General features: G+C 39.1%; 1 protein-coding gene across 1 annotated transcript; it reads left to right on the top strand.

The window, feature by feature from the left end:
• The first annotated feature begins 1,823 nt into the window (after positions 1-1,823).
• pgap4 (post-GPI attachment to proteins GalNAc transferase 4) lies at positions 1,824-10,271 on the top strand. Its single transcript, XM_034129831.1, has 2 exons — positions 1,824-1,882; positions 4,797-10,271. Exon 2 carries the CDS (start codon positions 5,014-5,016, stop codon positions 6,202-6,204), a length of 1,191 nt encoding a protein of 396 aa, XP_033985722.1. The 5' UTR covers positions 1,824-1,882; positions 4,797-5,013; the 3' UTR covers positions 6,205-10,271.
• Positions 10,272-14,768: the final 4,497 nt, after the last annotated feature.

The following is a 14,768-nucleotide window of genomic DNA, read 5'->3' on the forward strand; positions in this document are numbered from 1 at the left end:
TCTTCCATCCCTCTCATAATGTTGAGACCAAACAGTTCATTATTTTTGGAAAAAAAAGACCTCCCTGAATGTGAAAAAGAAAAATAATAAAGTTTGTTTTGTCATTTTTATGAACCTTTTCAAAGTAACTTTGAAGGCCGGTAAAAACGTTATTTGCATTTATAGCAACAACAACAAAAAAGGTGTATATTGTCAAATATTAAGGTATTTTAATTGAACATATTTATAATAATTGTATTGTATTTAAGTTTTAAAATGTGTTCCTATTTTTTTAATCACATGTTATTGTATTTATGTTGGATAATAGTCATGTATTTGAATAATGTATAGCTTTTTGCATGCTGGAATTATTAAAAGCTTTTAATTCTACTTTAACACATTATAATCATTTGTGTCTCTCGTGCATTGGTTTTAATGGTGAAGTCTTCTAATTATTGTGTCTGAGGAGGTCAATCTGTCTCTGTGCTGTTTCAGAATATCAGATCTGATCTGAAGGATGTCTGTGACGCTGGTTAACTTCACGTGAAAACCACAGATGAGACTTCAGATAAACACAAACATGTCCTCTGTATTTCTGTGACTATGCTTAATATTTATATATTATGTTACAACTATTATTCAAATCAAACTAAACAATTATTGTACAGATAAAAAAAATGTAGTCAAATCATTGAGCTTGTAAAGATATAATGTCGATAACTTAAAGCTATGTAACTTTACAATGGGAATAATAGAATATATATTTAATGTTGCAGGCTGGCAGCTGTAAAGGTTGAATTAATTTGAGCTATACTCCTAGAGTTTCATATAAAATAATAATAATAATAACAAAAATAATAATCATTTTTATTAATAACCTGAATTTGGAAAGTAAAAAAATAAGTAGCATGAAATTGAAATACCCAAGTATAGTACAAGTACCTCATGGTGCACCTTAAGTACAGTATCTGAATAAATGCACCTACTTTTATTTCCAGCATGAATAATAACTCACTAATGTTTTCCGCCTCTTTATCTTATCAGCTTATTGAAATTCTGACTATATATTACTCTTTATAGTTTAATTAATCTGCAGTAATTACACATTGGTCTTGCACCATATCTGTCCTATTTTATTCTACTCTCTTGCACTATTTTTATTTTATTGGTTTTTTTTTTTTTGTATTGTTTTAAGTCCTATATATATTACTGTATGTTGCATTGTTGGAGGAGCCTGGGACTTGAGTTTTGCATTGCCATATCTGTACTGTAGCTCCTGTGCATATAACAATAAAGCAGGGGTGTCCAAACTACGGCCCGGGGGCCAAAATGTGGCCCACAGACCATTTTGATTAAAAAAGTATAATGACTTAAGTATATTAAACTTCAGTCAATTAAAGTTGAAAACATGTTATAACAAATCTAAGTTGATAATAAAAAAGCCCAATAACTTATTTTCATAACAACCTTGAAATATACCCTTCATATTTCCTCTTATTATAAGCAATCTGAAGCTTCTGTTTTAAGGAATGAGCTGCTCACAAAATGTATGAACTCTTATGGAGAGCTGTGATGGTGGCTGTTTTTTTTCTAACAGCATTTTCAAGTATCAAGAATAATTAACCTACATTGGATTGATTTTTCCAACTTATAACTGAACTTACAGTATGGGGCAATATACCTATAGGGAGTGGCACAGCACTTCGTATATTTTTCTGTATGTGGCCCTCGGTGAAAAAGTTTGGAAGCCTGTGAAAGTGAAGGTGCTGCAGTGCCCCCTGCTGGTCAGATGCCGCAAATATGTGCGCCAGTCTCCGCTGCTTTACGGTATTTGAGGTGCGCCTCTACTACCGTACCTGAGACATGGCAGCGGCCAGCAAACAGCAGCTGCTTCCAACTCACCGTGAGTCTACTTCTCCTGTTATTATCTTCTGAAATACTCCATTACACTTCACATTGTTTCACCAGAATGTCTGTGTGTATATCTGCTATGCTGTTGCCAAACCCCCTTTCTTATGTCAGAGTTTATTCAGCAGGACGGTGGTCTTTTATCTAACATTGTGGACACATTGTACCGGAAATGTCTTAAAAAAAATTACTGTCTGATCTAATATAACTCGCCATTCAGGTGTGTAATGTGATAATCGGTGGTAGGATTAATGTGGTGACTCATTAGCATTATGCTGTCGTCCGTTTTCATTGTTGTTGTTTATTCAGAAACACGCGTCAGCTTAATGTACCGTACTTGTGGCTTTAAAGGAAATTAAATACCGTATAATAAACAGACTGTAAAGGTATGGGTGTGTGTGAAATAGCTGGAGGGCACATAGTCTTAAGAGTTAGATCATGTATAGGTTTAAAACCCTTATGTCTGTCCCCTTTAAAGGACATGTTAACATGTTTTTTTATCTTAAGGGAGGTATGTGTTCACAGGGTCCACATTTTTAAGAGACTTGTAAAATAGGTTAAACAAGGACATGGATGTTGTAAATGCAGCTTCAATAGAAAAAGGATCCATTCAGCGACTGTAGAGATACCAATGTTTAAAGTCAAGAAATACTATCTTGCTCATGGCCTTCCAACCTTAATGTCATATCCTGTATAGGTGATTTCAACATGTTAGCCCAGGCCCCAGGGGAATACCTAGTATTAGGATAGCAAACATAGCACCCTGGGAGCATAGATACCCTCTTATCTTAAAGCACACACTCATATGAATGACAGAAGAGTTGTGGTGTAATTCCTCCCCCTTTTCAAACTGATTGAGGAGATTATTTCCCAATTGTTGAAATGTTTCTTGTCATTGTGCAAAGGCTACTGTGACGAAGAAGTCTAACCAGAAATACATAAAACAGTCTAGGGGGAGGCTACCTATTGTATAGCTGCAAAGGTGCCCTTAAAGGTGGGGTAGGTAAGTTTGAGAAACCGGCTTGAGATACACTTTTTGTTATATTCCATGGAATGCTCTTAACATCCCGATAGCAATGAATATCTTAAGTGCTTTGACAAAAAATCCATAAAAAAATGGACCCGGCCCGGCTAAAATAACTGGATGGCCTACCTGCCTATCAGCCTTCCATCTGTGCACAAACTTATCTCGTGCCCTCATTGGTCATGTGCGCGTTCGTGTGTGTTGGAGGAGGGGCTCTGTAAGGAAGTGGCAGATTATTTCCGGCTGTGTATTTTCAAATCTAGCGATCTCGAGCCGGTTTCTCAAATTTACCTACCCCACCTTTAAGCAAGGCATTAAACCCCCACCTATTCGTGGTGCCATGACATATCTAAGCTGCCATGTTTATTGTTGTGGCATTATGTGATAAAAACATTTTTAACATTAAGACTGTTCTTCCATTTTATGTTAACTCCATTAATCCTGTTTTTGTCAGTTTTGGAATATCACCAAATCCACTAGATGTGTCATTTTCCGATCTTGAGAAAGTTGATCACGCTTTTGTTTCAACACGTCTCAACTATTGCCACTCCATGCACACACGTCTTTTTTCACATAAAATGCTGCACCTCAGAACTTAACTCTAAAAACATGTGACCGCTACTGTTCTTTACCTTTGCTACCTGTGTATTTTAGATTTTAATATACGTGTATTTCCCTATCTGGGTTAGCATCTCCTTATCTGGCAATATCCTGTTGTTCATTCCAAAGTCACACCTAAGATAACTGCACTTTTTGTTTGAGCTTCAAGACTTTGGAAACGCCCTGTCTGAGGAGATCAGGCTTGCTGAATTAATGCAAAACATATTCAAAACACACTTGTATAAAACTGCTTTGAAGCTTTCATATTTGTTTATTTCGATCCAACAAAAGCTCCATTGACATCACACCACCGCCCTCTTTATTCCTCCGTTATCTGGCCATCTTTACAAAACGTAATATTCATTAATTAATGCTTACTAAAGGAGCCCTATTATGCTTTTGGGGTTATCCCTTTCCTGTAGTGTGTTATGTAGATTTGTGTGCATTTAAATAGCCTGCAGAGGCTAACATTTCTGTGTTCCCTCCCCCCTCATTTGTTTCACGGCCTGTCTGAAAATGAGCATAGTAGGGCCCCTTTAAAAAACCCTCCTTGGTTGGCATTCCCCTCCCCTCCCCCTTCCTTTTTTACTTGTTTCAAACTAAATCTGCTACTTACAACACCCAATCTGCTCTCCGTATCCTGTGGAAAGTTCCCAAAACAAGTACAGTATTCAGTCGGTCCTCTCCCTGGTCTGCTGCAGCCACAACTTGAACAATCTGCAAAAAATACTGAAACTAGACGTTTTTATCCCCAAGTCAGCCTTTAAGAACTCTATTACGGCCATTGTTGTTGATACAGCTTCCCTAACCACTGAAGTTATCTAACGTCTGTCTGTCTGCTAGTTAAAGTGGTTCTATGCATGTTCTTGTTCGCTGTTTCTGTTTTGTATTGCTTGTCTTTCTGCTTGTGTACGCTGCTCTTGTGGGTTTGCTATGTCACCTGATGTTGTTGTTTGCTACTGACAAATGTTGTCTGCCAGTCTCCATGTCTTTCACGTAACAATTGTTGTGATTGAATATCAGTAAAACAATGTCCTGTCAACCATATGATTGTTTTTACATCCGTTTTTGTATTTGCTTGCTTTATAGATAAAGATATTATTATAGAATATAGCCAAAATCCACATAAGAAAAGTATGAAAATGGTTATGAAAGACAGGGTTATTCTTTTCCATGGGATATGATTTTCATCTGTAGCCTGGGGCTGTGGGTTTCCATGTTTACTGCAAATGAACATCAGTTGATAACAATTACTGAGAAAACGTCCTCTTTTCTCTTTCTACAGACACCAGAGCTGAGGCACGGGATCCAACGCTGAGCTGAAACTCACATCTATGTTTACAAGAAGACGTGCCAACACCTGATCGTTCTCCACACAGCCCTCAGTTCATCAGGTTTCACTGCTGAGGGTTTTTCTAAAGCAAGCTTCATGTTGGGACGACGCAAATGTTGACCTGAACCTCTTCTTTTCATTTGTGTGCTTCCAGCCGCATATTACATCAATGCCTCGATGGAAAACGTTGTTCAGTCAACACTTGCGAAGGTCCAACACCGTCACTCAAGCCCTGGTCCTGTCCGTCATCACGTTTTGCGTCATCCTCCCTTTGTGCTGCCATCGCCTGCTTTACTCTTACTACTTCATCAAGACTATGTACCTGGACTCCATGAGTGAGGAGGTCCTGCACGAAGGCCTTGTCCGAGGCCAGGACGCGCTTCAGTTCTGGCAGAGCACTTCCACCACAGCATCGTCCAGGTTCAGCGACATCGCCCAGAACCCCGAGCTGCTGGTTATCGTAGTTTCAGTGCAACGAAATGAGGGGCGGGACTTCCACTACCTGCTGCAGGTGATGCAACAGATAAGCGGCCTTCTGGAAAGCTGTGGATCGCAGCGGTGTGCAGAGGTGTTGGTCTGCGACGTGGAAAGCGGTCCACAGGAAAACCAAGATGCCAAGATTCTCGAGGACTACTTCAAGGTGATCCGGCGTTCCCCTCTGGAGAAGCGGAGGAACAGGGATTCAGTCAACACCTTCGAGAGGGAGAAGAGGGATTACGTGTTTTGTCTCCGCAAGGGATGGGAGCTGGTGCAGCCCAAGAACATAGTGGTCCTGGAGGACGACGCTTTGCCCAAACAGGACTTCTTCACCGTCGTAAAGCACCTGCTGTCCCGTACGTTTGCCTTCCAGACTCTCTACGTGAAGCTGTATCACCCGGAGAGGCTGCAGCGATACTGGAACCCCGAGCCTTACCGCATCCTGGAGTGGGTTGGACTCGGACTTGTTGGAGCGACGGCTCTTCTCCTCAGCTTTTCTTACTGGAACCCCTGCTCCTTCTCCTTCACGCTGTCGGTCACCCATCTCCTCTTCTTCACCCTCTACTTCATGGCTGCCATAGAGCTTCTGGGGCGGCACTACCTGCTGGAGGTTCGGAGGTTTTCCCCGCAGCTCTACGCCGTCTCCCCGGCCACAGAGTGCTGCACGCCGGCCATGCTCTTCCCCGGAAACTCCTCGCTCAGGGCGGCGGAGTATCTGGACGGCTCGTTCTGCGTCAAGGGGAACGCCAAAGACATTGTTCTGTATCAGATGGCGAGGACGATCCCCGGGGAAAGGGCTCACAGCGTGGAGCCCAACCTCATCACCCACATCGGGGCCTTTTCCTCGGTCAGGGGCAACCCATTAAAGCCCAGACTGCTGTGAAAATGGAGGCTGGATTTCATCAGGTTTCTCCTAACTTGGTTCTACTTTTCCTTTCTGCTGTGTCTCCTGCCAGACTCTTCATACATTCGAAAACAACGCTCAGAGAATATTGGTTTTGTGATTTGCAGGTGGGAAGTCAACAAGGCTCCAGGAGGGAAAATGGGCTATGTTTGATTTGGTTTTGATTTGGTTGGTATGTTTGGTATTTTTAGATGTGAAGGTTGCAATTCACGGCTTGTGAAGTTGATACACGTACAAATGTGTTCACCAGCAAATCACATAAACCACTTCAACTGAGCTTTGTTTACAATTAGAGATCAATCATCATATCATCACTGCTGGAAATCTTCTTTAATCACTTTTCTGTCCTTCAGGTTTAGTGTTCAGGTGAGGGTCTAAATGTGTATCTACTGCCTGGGGTCATGAACTATTTAAAAAAACAAAAAATAATAATTATGAGATGCTGTCTGTTTCCACCATGATCGTCATCCTCCTAAAACAAGCCTTTAAGAGCATAAAGATAGAATTGCTTACCACGTTTCATGGATATGATGGAAATGGTGTGATTTATTAAAGGATTCATTCACTGTTTGTACACCCAAACCTTTTTAAAACTAAGGTTGGTGGACAATAGCATTTCATAACTTATAGAATTGTTGGACATCAATCAAAATACTTTATTAATCCCACGGGGAAATTTCGTTTTTTGACAGTTGCACTACCATTGAACAAAAAAAAACATATTTATACTAACATAAGTTGAATTAAAAATGTGCAATAAGTCCTTTGGTGCAATATTTATAGTTTAACTTTGTATGGCTTTTCAGATTGAGTCGACCATATGATATCGTGTGCAGACCGCGGCTCATTTACTACTGTTTTGACAAACACTTGTGTTGCTGGATATACTAACTAAATGGATGCTGGGTATGTTGCATAAATGCTGGATATAGGAATGTTAAATGGTTGCTGGATCTACTAACTGTGTTCACACCAAACAAGAAGCCACATTTTTGCTCGCAATTACACACAAAGTCAATGCAATAGACACGTTGGTGAATGGCGCGGTTTGCTCAGGACACGAGGAAGTGCAATGTGGAGTGTGAATTTTATATGGGTGGTTCTCAAGAAAACTACAAGTACCACAGGCCAGCATTTAACAGTTTTAGAATAGGCTTGTTTTTCATTCGCACTAGTTGATCTAAGGGTAAAAAGAGTTAGGAGAGATGTCGTTTTCGATGTTAGCATCCGAGCTTCACAGGTCATAACCATATCAGAAGTTTATTGTGAGTTTTATTTTGTAAAACTAACTTTTCTCACTGGTTTTAAACATCCCTGAGTGATTACCAATCAGACATTCAAACACCACATCAGCCTACTTTTCAGAAATCTGGAAACATGCAGTTAATCTTTCTTAGAACAGGTTAAGTTGACTTTGCAGTCAGCTACGTCATGTTTGGAATCGGGAAGTTGTATTTAAAAAAAACAAAAACAATGAACAAATCTTTTAGGAGATAAATGTAAGGAAGAAAGGTTGCATGCCTTAGCAGTCTTTCTTATCCAGGATTCACTGATAGAATCTTAATCATGTTTGAGGATGATATCTTGATTTTCTGATTATGACCCTTTACCTTCAACATTGTTTTTGTGCTTTCATTATATGAAAAGAGATTTGATTAAAAGAAATAGTGAGCTTACACACATCTTTACTTGATTTAAGGATGAAAAGAGTTGCGAGATATGAAGGTTATGATGTTAGCTTCTGAGCTTCACAGATCATAATCATATCAGGAGGTTTTTTTTGTAAATCTAACATTTCTCACTGGGTTTAAAAAACATCCCTGAGTGATTACCAATGAGACTTTTAAACACCACATCAGCCTATTTTGCGAAATGTGGAAACCTTCAGTTCGTCTTTTTCTTTCTGTGTTAGTAAGCACGGCTTCTGTCTAGTTGTAGGTAGTGTCCATCTTGGTTATGTCGGGTTTGGGATCAGGAAATTGTAATATTGTTGTGGAAGAAGAACAGTTAACGAATGTTTTAGGAAATACATTTAAGGAAGAATGACTGCATGCCTTAGCAGTCACTGATACAACCTCAATCATGTTTGAGGACAAGATGAGATCTTGATTTTCTAATTATGGCCTTTTACCTTCAACATTGTTTTTGTACTTTCATTATATGAACAGAGATTTTATAAAAAAAATATTGAGCAGTCATATGATTACACACGTCTTTGTGGTTCAACAGAATATAGTAAAGCAATATTACATTGTCACGTTATTGCTGTTGGAGATACAGTAAGTCTTCAAAAGCAGAACCACATTGATAGTACCTCAAAATGTATGTTTAGTAGTGCAGCAGTGACACAAACAAACCTTCATACTGAAAAATGAAGCGCTTCATATCAACCTTTACTTTACCTTGTCTGTCAAGCTTGTTGTTGTCATACGCCGTTTGTTTACAATGAAAAATGGGGCAGATAAAACCTATTTCTTTTGTAAACAATGGGTCTTTGAGAGCAGACAAAAGCAGGATCTCATTATCTGATATTAGAACTGGCAGATTTTACAGCATTTTATTGTATTCCAGCTGACAGAATCTGCTAATAAAAAGTCTGTATTATGCTTATTAGATTTACTGTAGGCTACTATTGCTTGTATTATTACGTTATCACTTTAAACCTTAAAAGAGAATAAGCTTTGAGTAACAGGACCGTTTGCAATGGGTTTGGCTGGTTGCTGCAAAAGAAAATCAAAAAAATATCAAAAATGAGCCGCTAATGTTAGCTTAATGTTGGCTTATTCTTAGCTTAATCTTGGCCTAATGTTAGCGTAACATTATCTTATTCTTAGCTTAATGTTATCTTATTCTCAGCTTAATGTTAGCTTAACATTAGTCAAAAGTTAGCTTAATTTATAGCTTAATGTTAGCTTAAAGGTTGGATTAACTTTGGTCTAATATTGGATATACCATACAGACATGAGTGGTATCAATCTTATTAATAATAAAAGTCAACCTAATTTATATACTGCCAAATTATAACTTGGGTCAACCCATGACACTTTGAATATGTATTGATCGTACTATTAACTAGAATATATAAAAAGCATTCATATTAAATATTGTTTATGAAATCTCTCAACTGCAAACTATATATATTTCTGATTTTATTTTGGCACCTTATAATGACCATAAACATTATGTTTTACAACTTGCCTTATTTCTGACTGATAACATTTAAATTGCACTTTATTTAAAGAGTGACTATATAAGAGAAATACACAGTTTTAATTATTTTATAGAATAAATAAATATAAAATAGCTTGATATGATTGTTAGAATAAAATATATTAGTTTATTATAAATTAAATATCTCCTCGAACTTCAGTGTATATTTTACTTTTTGACGGTTTATTCAGATACTTTATCAGATCAGCTGAAGCTCAAATTAAATCATTTTATATAAAGTGTTAAGTTCCTACACGCTGTTTGCTGCTAATGTATCTGCAGAGGGGATATGCTTCAATGCTTATATTTAAATTAAGGATTAAAAAATGTGTTTAGGGTTTAATTTTGTGATTTCTGCCTTTTATATGTATTTTATTGTGTGAAGTAATCATCAAAATGTGTCCATCCTCTTCACCTCAACATTTAAAATGAGATAAGATTTTGAATCTTTTTTTCTGTGTGTTTGGTGTTTATTTTCTGTCCCATCACTTTGTTGCATGTTAATAACATCTAAGGACATTTATACTTTATGTATAATTTGAATGTAAACATCAAATGATCATCCATTATGCCTGAAAGCTCCAATTAACCAAAGATGGATTACAACTTCTCTATATATATATATTATATATTGGTGAAATCTGACATTTTAAAATAATAAAGTGAGTATTATTCTGGTGACTGAAGGGTGATGCAAATCACATATTGTTTTTGTGTTGAATATACCTTTTCACGTGTTTCTGTTTACACCTTATTCCTCAAACTACACACATCCAAGTGAGCAAGTAACTGTTTTCTACATTTAAACCACAATAAATCACATCGTTTGAAATGTCTTGGTTGTCTGGAAGATTTTATTGGAGTAGATTAGATTAGATTAGACTAGTAAAATGTATTGTCCTTATACAAGTACAATGAGAAGAGCAAAGCTACTCATCTTAAGGTGCCATCCACACATTCAGAATAGACAACATACAACAAAGACACGCAGCATTCATACATACATACATACAATAATAACAAAATAATGTGTCGGAAATAATCCAATTAATGTATGTGTGTATAATAAATAAGTCGGGTAGGGTCGTCCCCTGAACAAAAAACGTTCGGGTTTTCCCTTTCCTGCAGTGCGTGTCTAGTTTGTTGTGATATTCTTAACGAGACATATATGTGTGAGTGCATGACAAGTAGGCAAGCCAGCAATAAGAAATAAAGTTAAAATGGATAAATGGTTGAATTATGGTATGTACCCTATCTTCTGCCATTATAATTAAGTGTGTACATTTGCACAAACACACACACTTAAACAGGGATATTTGTGATTGTATACTGTAACTATATTGCATACAAGTGTAAATAAAATATATAAGAAGGGTGCAATAACATCAAGTTTGGACAGATGGATGTAAAGAAGATGTCCCAGGATCCATCTGACAGGTATGTGTGGGGGGACTTTTAAAGAATAAGGTTGGGAACCATTGGTTATGATGATTTCAGAGTGACCAGCAGGGGGCTGTAGATCCTCACAAATACTACAATATCAAAACCCAAAATGCATGAGAGTATTCAGTTTGTTGCAATGCTGAAATCACAACACTAGATGCCACTAAATCCTGCACACTGCCTCTTTATGTGGTGGTAAAACAAAGGGAAAAAATGACTTTGACAGTGACACACAAGAAGTAATGCGGCTTTCACACTAGCGCTTTTCCCTTTCTAGCTCCTAGCTAGAGCTTTTCTGGTTCAGCTCCGGTTTCCCTTTTCAGCTCCCGCTCTGTTCACACCGCCCAGAGCTGCCGCTGCTGCGTCATGACGTCACCGTTTACATCGCTGATTTTCTCCCCAACGGAGCTCACAACAACAACAACAACGGGGGGGGGGACTGCGTCGGGTCGATGATCGTGTTGCTTTTAATCATACGAAGCCAGATTAAATTAAATAATGACTTCTCCAACCTTATACTTTTCTCCAGAGTGCCGTGGTTCATTGTTTATTAATGTGTTTCAGCGGCATTTACCGACCGCTGCAGTGCTGGCTGCTCTTCCACGGGAGTGTATTCTCCCGTTAGCTCCGGGCTAGCTCACACGGCTCTAAAGTATTCACTGTCTGACTGTCACACAAGCAGCTGATACATATCCCCAGTTCCCCTTAAGTGAATGTGTGTCAGTCTGAATTGACGCTGTTTGGCATCACAACGCTGTTATGAAAGTTTCTCTGGTATAACATGGGTGATGTTAGCATAGCAACCGAAGCTAAACTGACTACTTGCTAAGCCGTTTTCTACAGGCACATTTTACCGGCGTATTTTTCATTATGATTCTACTTGTGATAGTCGGACATGACAACCTGTGCAGCCCATGTATTGATTCCATCCGATAGCTGCTATAATAACAAACAAAACGTCTGCCTGCTCTCCACAATGATCAATAACAGCGAACGGATGGTCAAAGTAAGGTACAAATAAACAGAATCACACGAAGCCTGGTTAGTGTTGCCTGACTTTATAAAGTGTGTTTTTTTTTTATAAGTGTGTGGTTGCCTTCTAGTCACTTTGCTCAGCGCTACTGCTTGTAGGCAGGCATGACGAGACTCTTCAGTCGACCCATGTTCAGGGGAGGTGGGTTTAGTTTCCTGCACGCCTCGACGTAAGAGAGACGTAAGCGACGCCGCCTCATAGCTCCGAAGCTCTTGCCTCTAGACCGACAATTTTTTGGAGCTGGAAGTGAACCGCATGGAGCTGGAAAAGCGCCGGTGTGAAAGGGGCATTATTAACCGTTAGAGCCAATAGAATCGAAGGGGAATTTCCACATACACACCAACGTTACCAAAAAAAAGTGGGGGCTATGCGCATGCAGTTTGCCCAGAGCGAAGCCTATCTCACGCTCTGAAATCTGAAAACGGAAAAGTAGGTTTATTGCTTATGGATTATCAGAAATAATTTCAAAGGGACACAGACACATTGGATTAACCTATGGATTAACCTTCAGCAGCGTTTTTATCGTTTTAATGCCATTGAAGACAACTTTTGATCAGACAACAACAGAGGTAAGACATATTGCCGTTTTGGCTACCTAGCGCCACGTGTTGTGATGTCTGTTTTTGTTTATAAAGTCGCAAGTTCTTATCATGGAGTGATGATATATCTACCTATCGATTCTGTGTACTCTCACGATGCTAATCGATGGGTTGGATTTGCATTTACGATAAGTAATAAGGGTGTTATAGCGTGTTTTCTGTGCTAACAGCGTTAGCATTCTTTCGCTCAGGACTAATTCAGAGGCTCAGCGTTAGCCTTGTGTTTGTTTTTGCTAAAAAATGGTTCATATCATCAGTTAGCTGAGTTTCTTCCCGTTACATGGATATGAAACATTCATAGTTTATCAAATATTAAGAAGCCCTCAGACGCTGTTTCCTGCAGATGATGCGTTTTTCCGCTCGGGGGCGGGTCGATGGGGTTCAACAGGTTAAGCCTCTTACACACCAAACTGACACCAAAGAACACCAAAGAACACCAAAGAACACGTCCCGACGGAACATCGCCTCGCCTCACGTCGCCTCACGTCGCCTCACGTCGCCTCACGTCGCCTCACGTCGCCTCACGTCTCCTTGGCCATGTTTCACACTGGAACACACCGCAAAGACTTCAGCCGACGGCCAAGTTGCACGTACGCACTGCGCATTCGTGAGTGGCAATAACTCTCCTTACCAGCAGGCGGCGGTAGTGTGTATTCATCATTCAAAAGAGGCAACAACCGGAAGACAGACTGCGTGATACACCGAGAGAAGAAGAACAGACTGCGTGATATAAACAAACAACAAATAGCGTGTGCGTTCCATTTTCACTCTACAGCGAGAAGCTCATGGGGCTTTCCCGAACCTGTGTCGAGAGCTGGAGTTAAATGAAATCTCAGATTTGCCTTCTTTTTTTTTTATCAATATGTTTATTGATTTTCAGCATACAAAAAAATCACATACATAGGACGAAGACATAGAGCCAAAAGCAATACATACATATACACAGGACAACTACATTACTTTACATTAAAGAAAAATAACAACACTAAATTAAATTGGTACATACATACATACAACAAGGGCACTCTAATACATCGGCAACCATCCAGTTTTCCAACAATAGGACCGTATTTCTGCAGAGGATATCACAGTAATTTACATTTTAACATATTATAACATAACATATTATCCTGCCCCATTTTCATTCAGAAATTGAGATACAGTAGGTCGTTGTTCTTGGTATACTGTATAAAACGTCCCCAGACCTTCTGGAACAGTTCTTGTTTGTCTTTGAGAATGAAGTGATTTTTTCTAAAGGCAGACATAAAGAAAGTTCCCTAAACCACTGTGCAATACTAAAGTATCTTCAAGTCTGAGTTTGGGAGGCTGATTGGTTGCATATTTTCGCACTTATCATTTGATTTCCCAGGTTTTGGCAGGAGTGTGATCAGCGCCCCTCTCAGGGTGGGAGGAAGTATTCCATTTTGAATAGATTCAATAAACATTTCCAAAAGTATTGTCTTTGGAGGAGATCTCTGAGGCAATGAAGAGCATGAAATCAGGAAAAGCAGCAGGACCGGATGGCCTGCCCATTGACATCGTAAACATTTTTTTAAATATCTGCAACTCAGGGGCTTTGTTGGAGCGAATCAGGATCGACTCATGCTGGCCCCTCCTCTGTCTATATTGGAGAAAGTTTTAATTAAAAACCCCTTTGGGAAGGGCATCATATCTGAATTCTATGATCTCCTGCTGGCGTTCTCCCCAGAATCCTCGAACTCTAGACTTAATGCCTGGAAAACTGACTTACAGGAAGATCTAACATTGGAACAGTGGAGCACAGCTTGTAAGGCGGCCCAAACACAGACGGGTGATACGCGTCTAAAGCTTCTGCAATACAATTGGCTAATGAGAGTGTATATTACACCAGAAAAACTGAATAAATGTAATGCTAATATCCCAGACACGTGCACCAGATGTGGGGAAGAAAAAGGCACACTGTTCCATTGTCTATGGTTATGTCCAAGAATAAAGGAATTCTGGGAAGAGGTTAGGGTAACAGTACAGAATATTTTATTGAGCTTAAAGCTGGAACCAAAAATGTTCCTACTTGGCCTATATCCGGATGGACATAACATAGCGTTATGAACAAGTTTTTATAGATATCTGTTTATTACAAGCAAAAAGAGTGATTGCCTTAACATGGAAAAAGTTGGGCAAACCTACAATTCAGACTGACGCACATTCACTTAAGGGGAACTGGGGATATGTATCAGCTGCTTGTGTGACAGTCAGACAGTGAATACTTTAGTTGATAC

This window comes from Trematomus bernacchii, unplaced genomic scaffold, assembly GCF_902827165.1.
Source record: "Trematomus bernacchii unplaced genomic scaffold, fTreBer1.1, whole genome shotgun sequence".
Taxonomy (NCBI): Eukaryota; Metazoa; Chordata; class Actinopteri; order Perciformes; family Nototheniidae; genus Trematomus; species Trematomus bernacchii.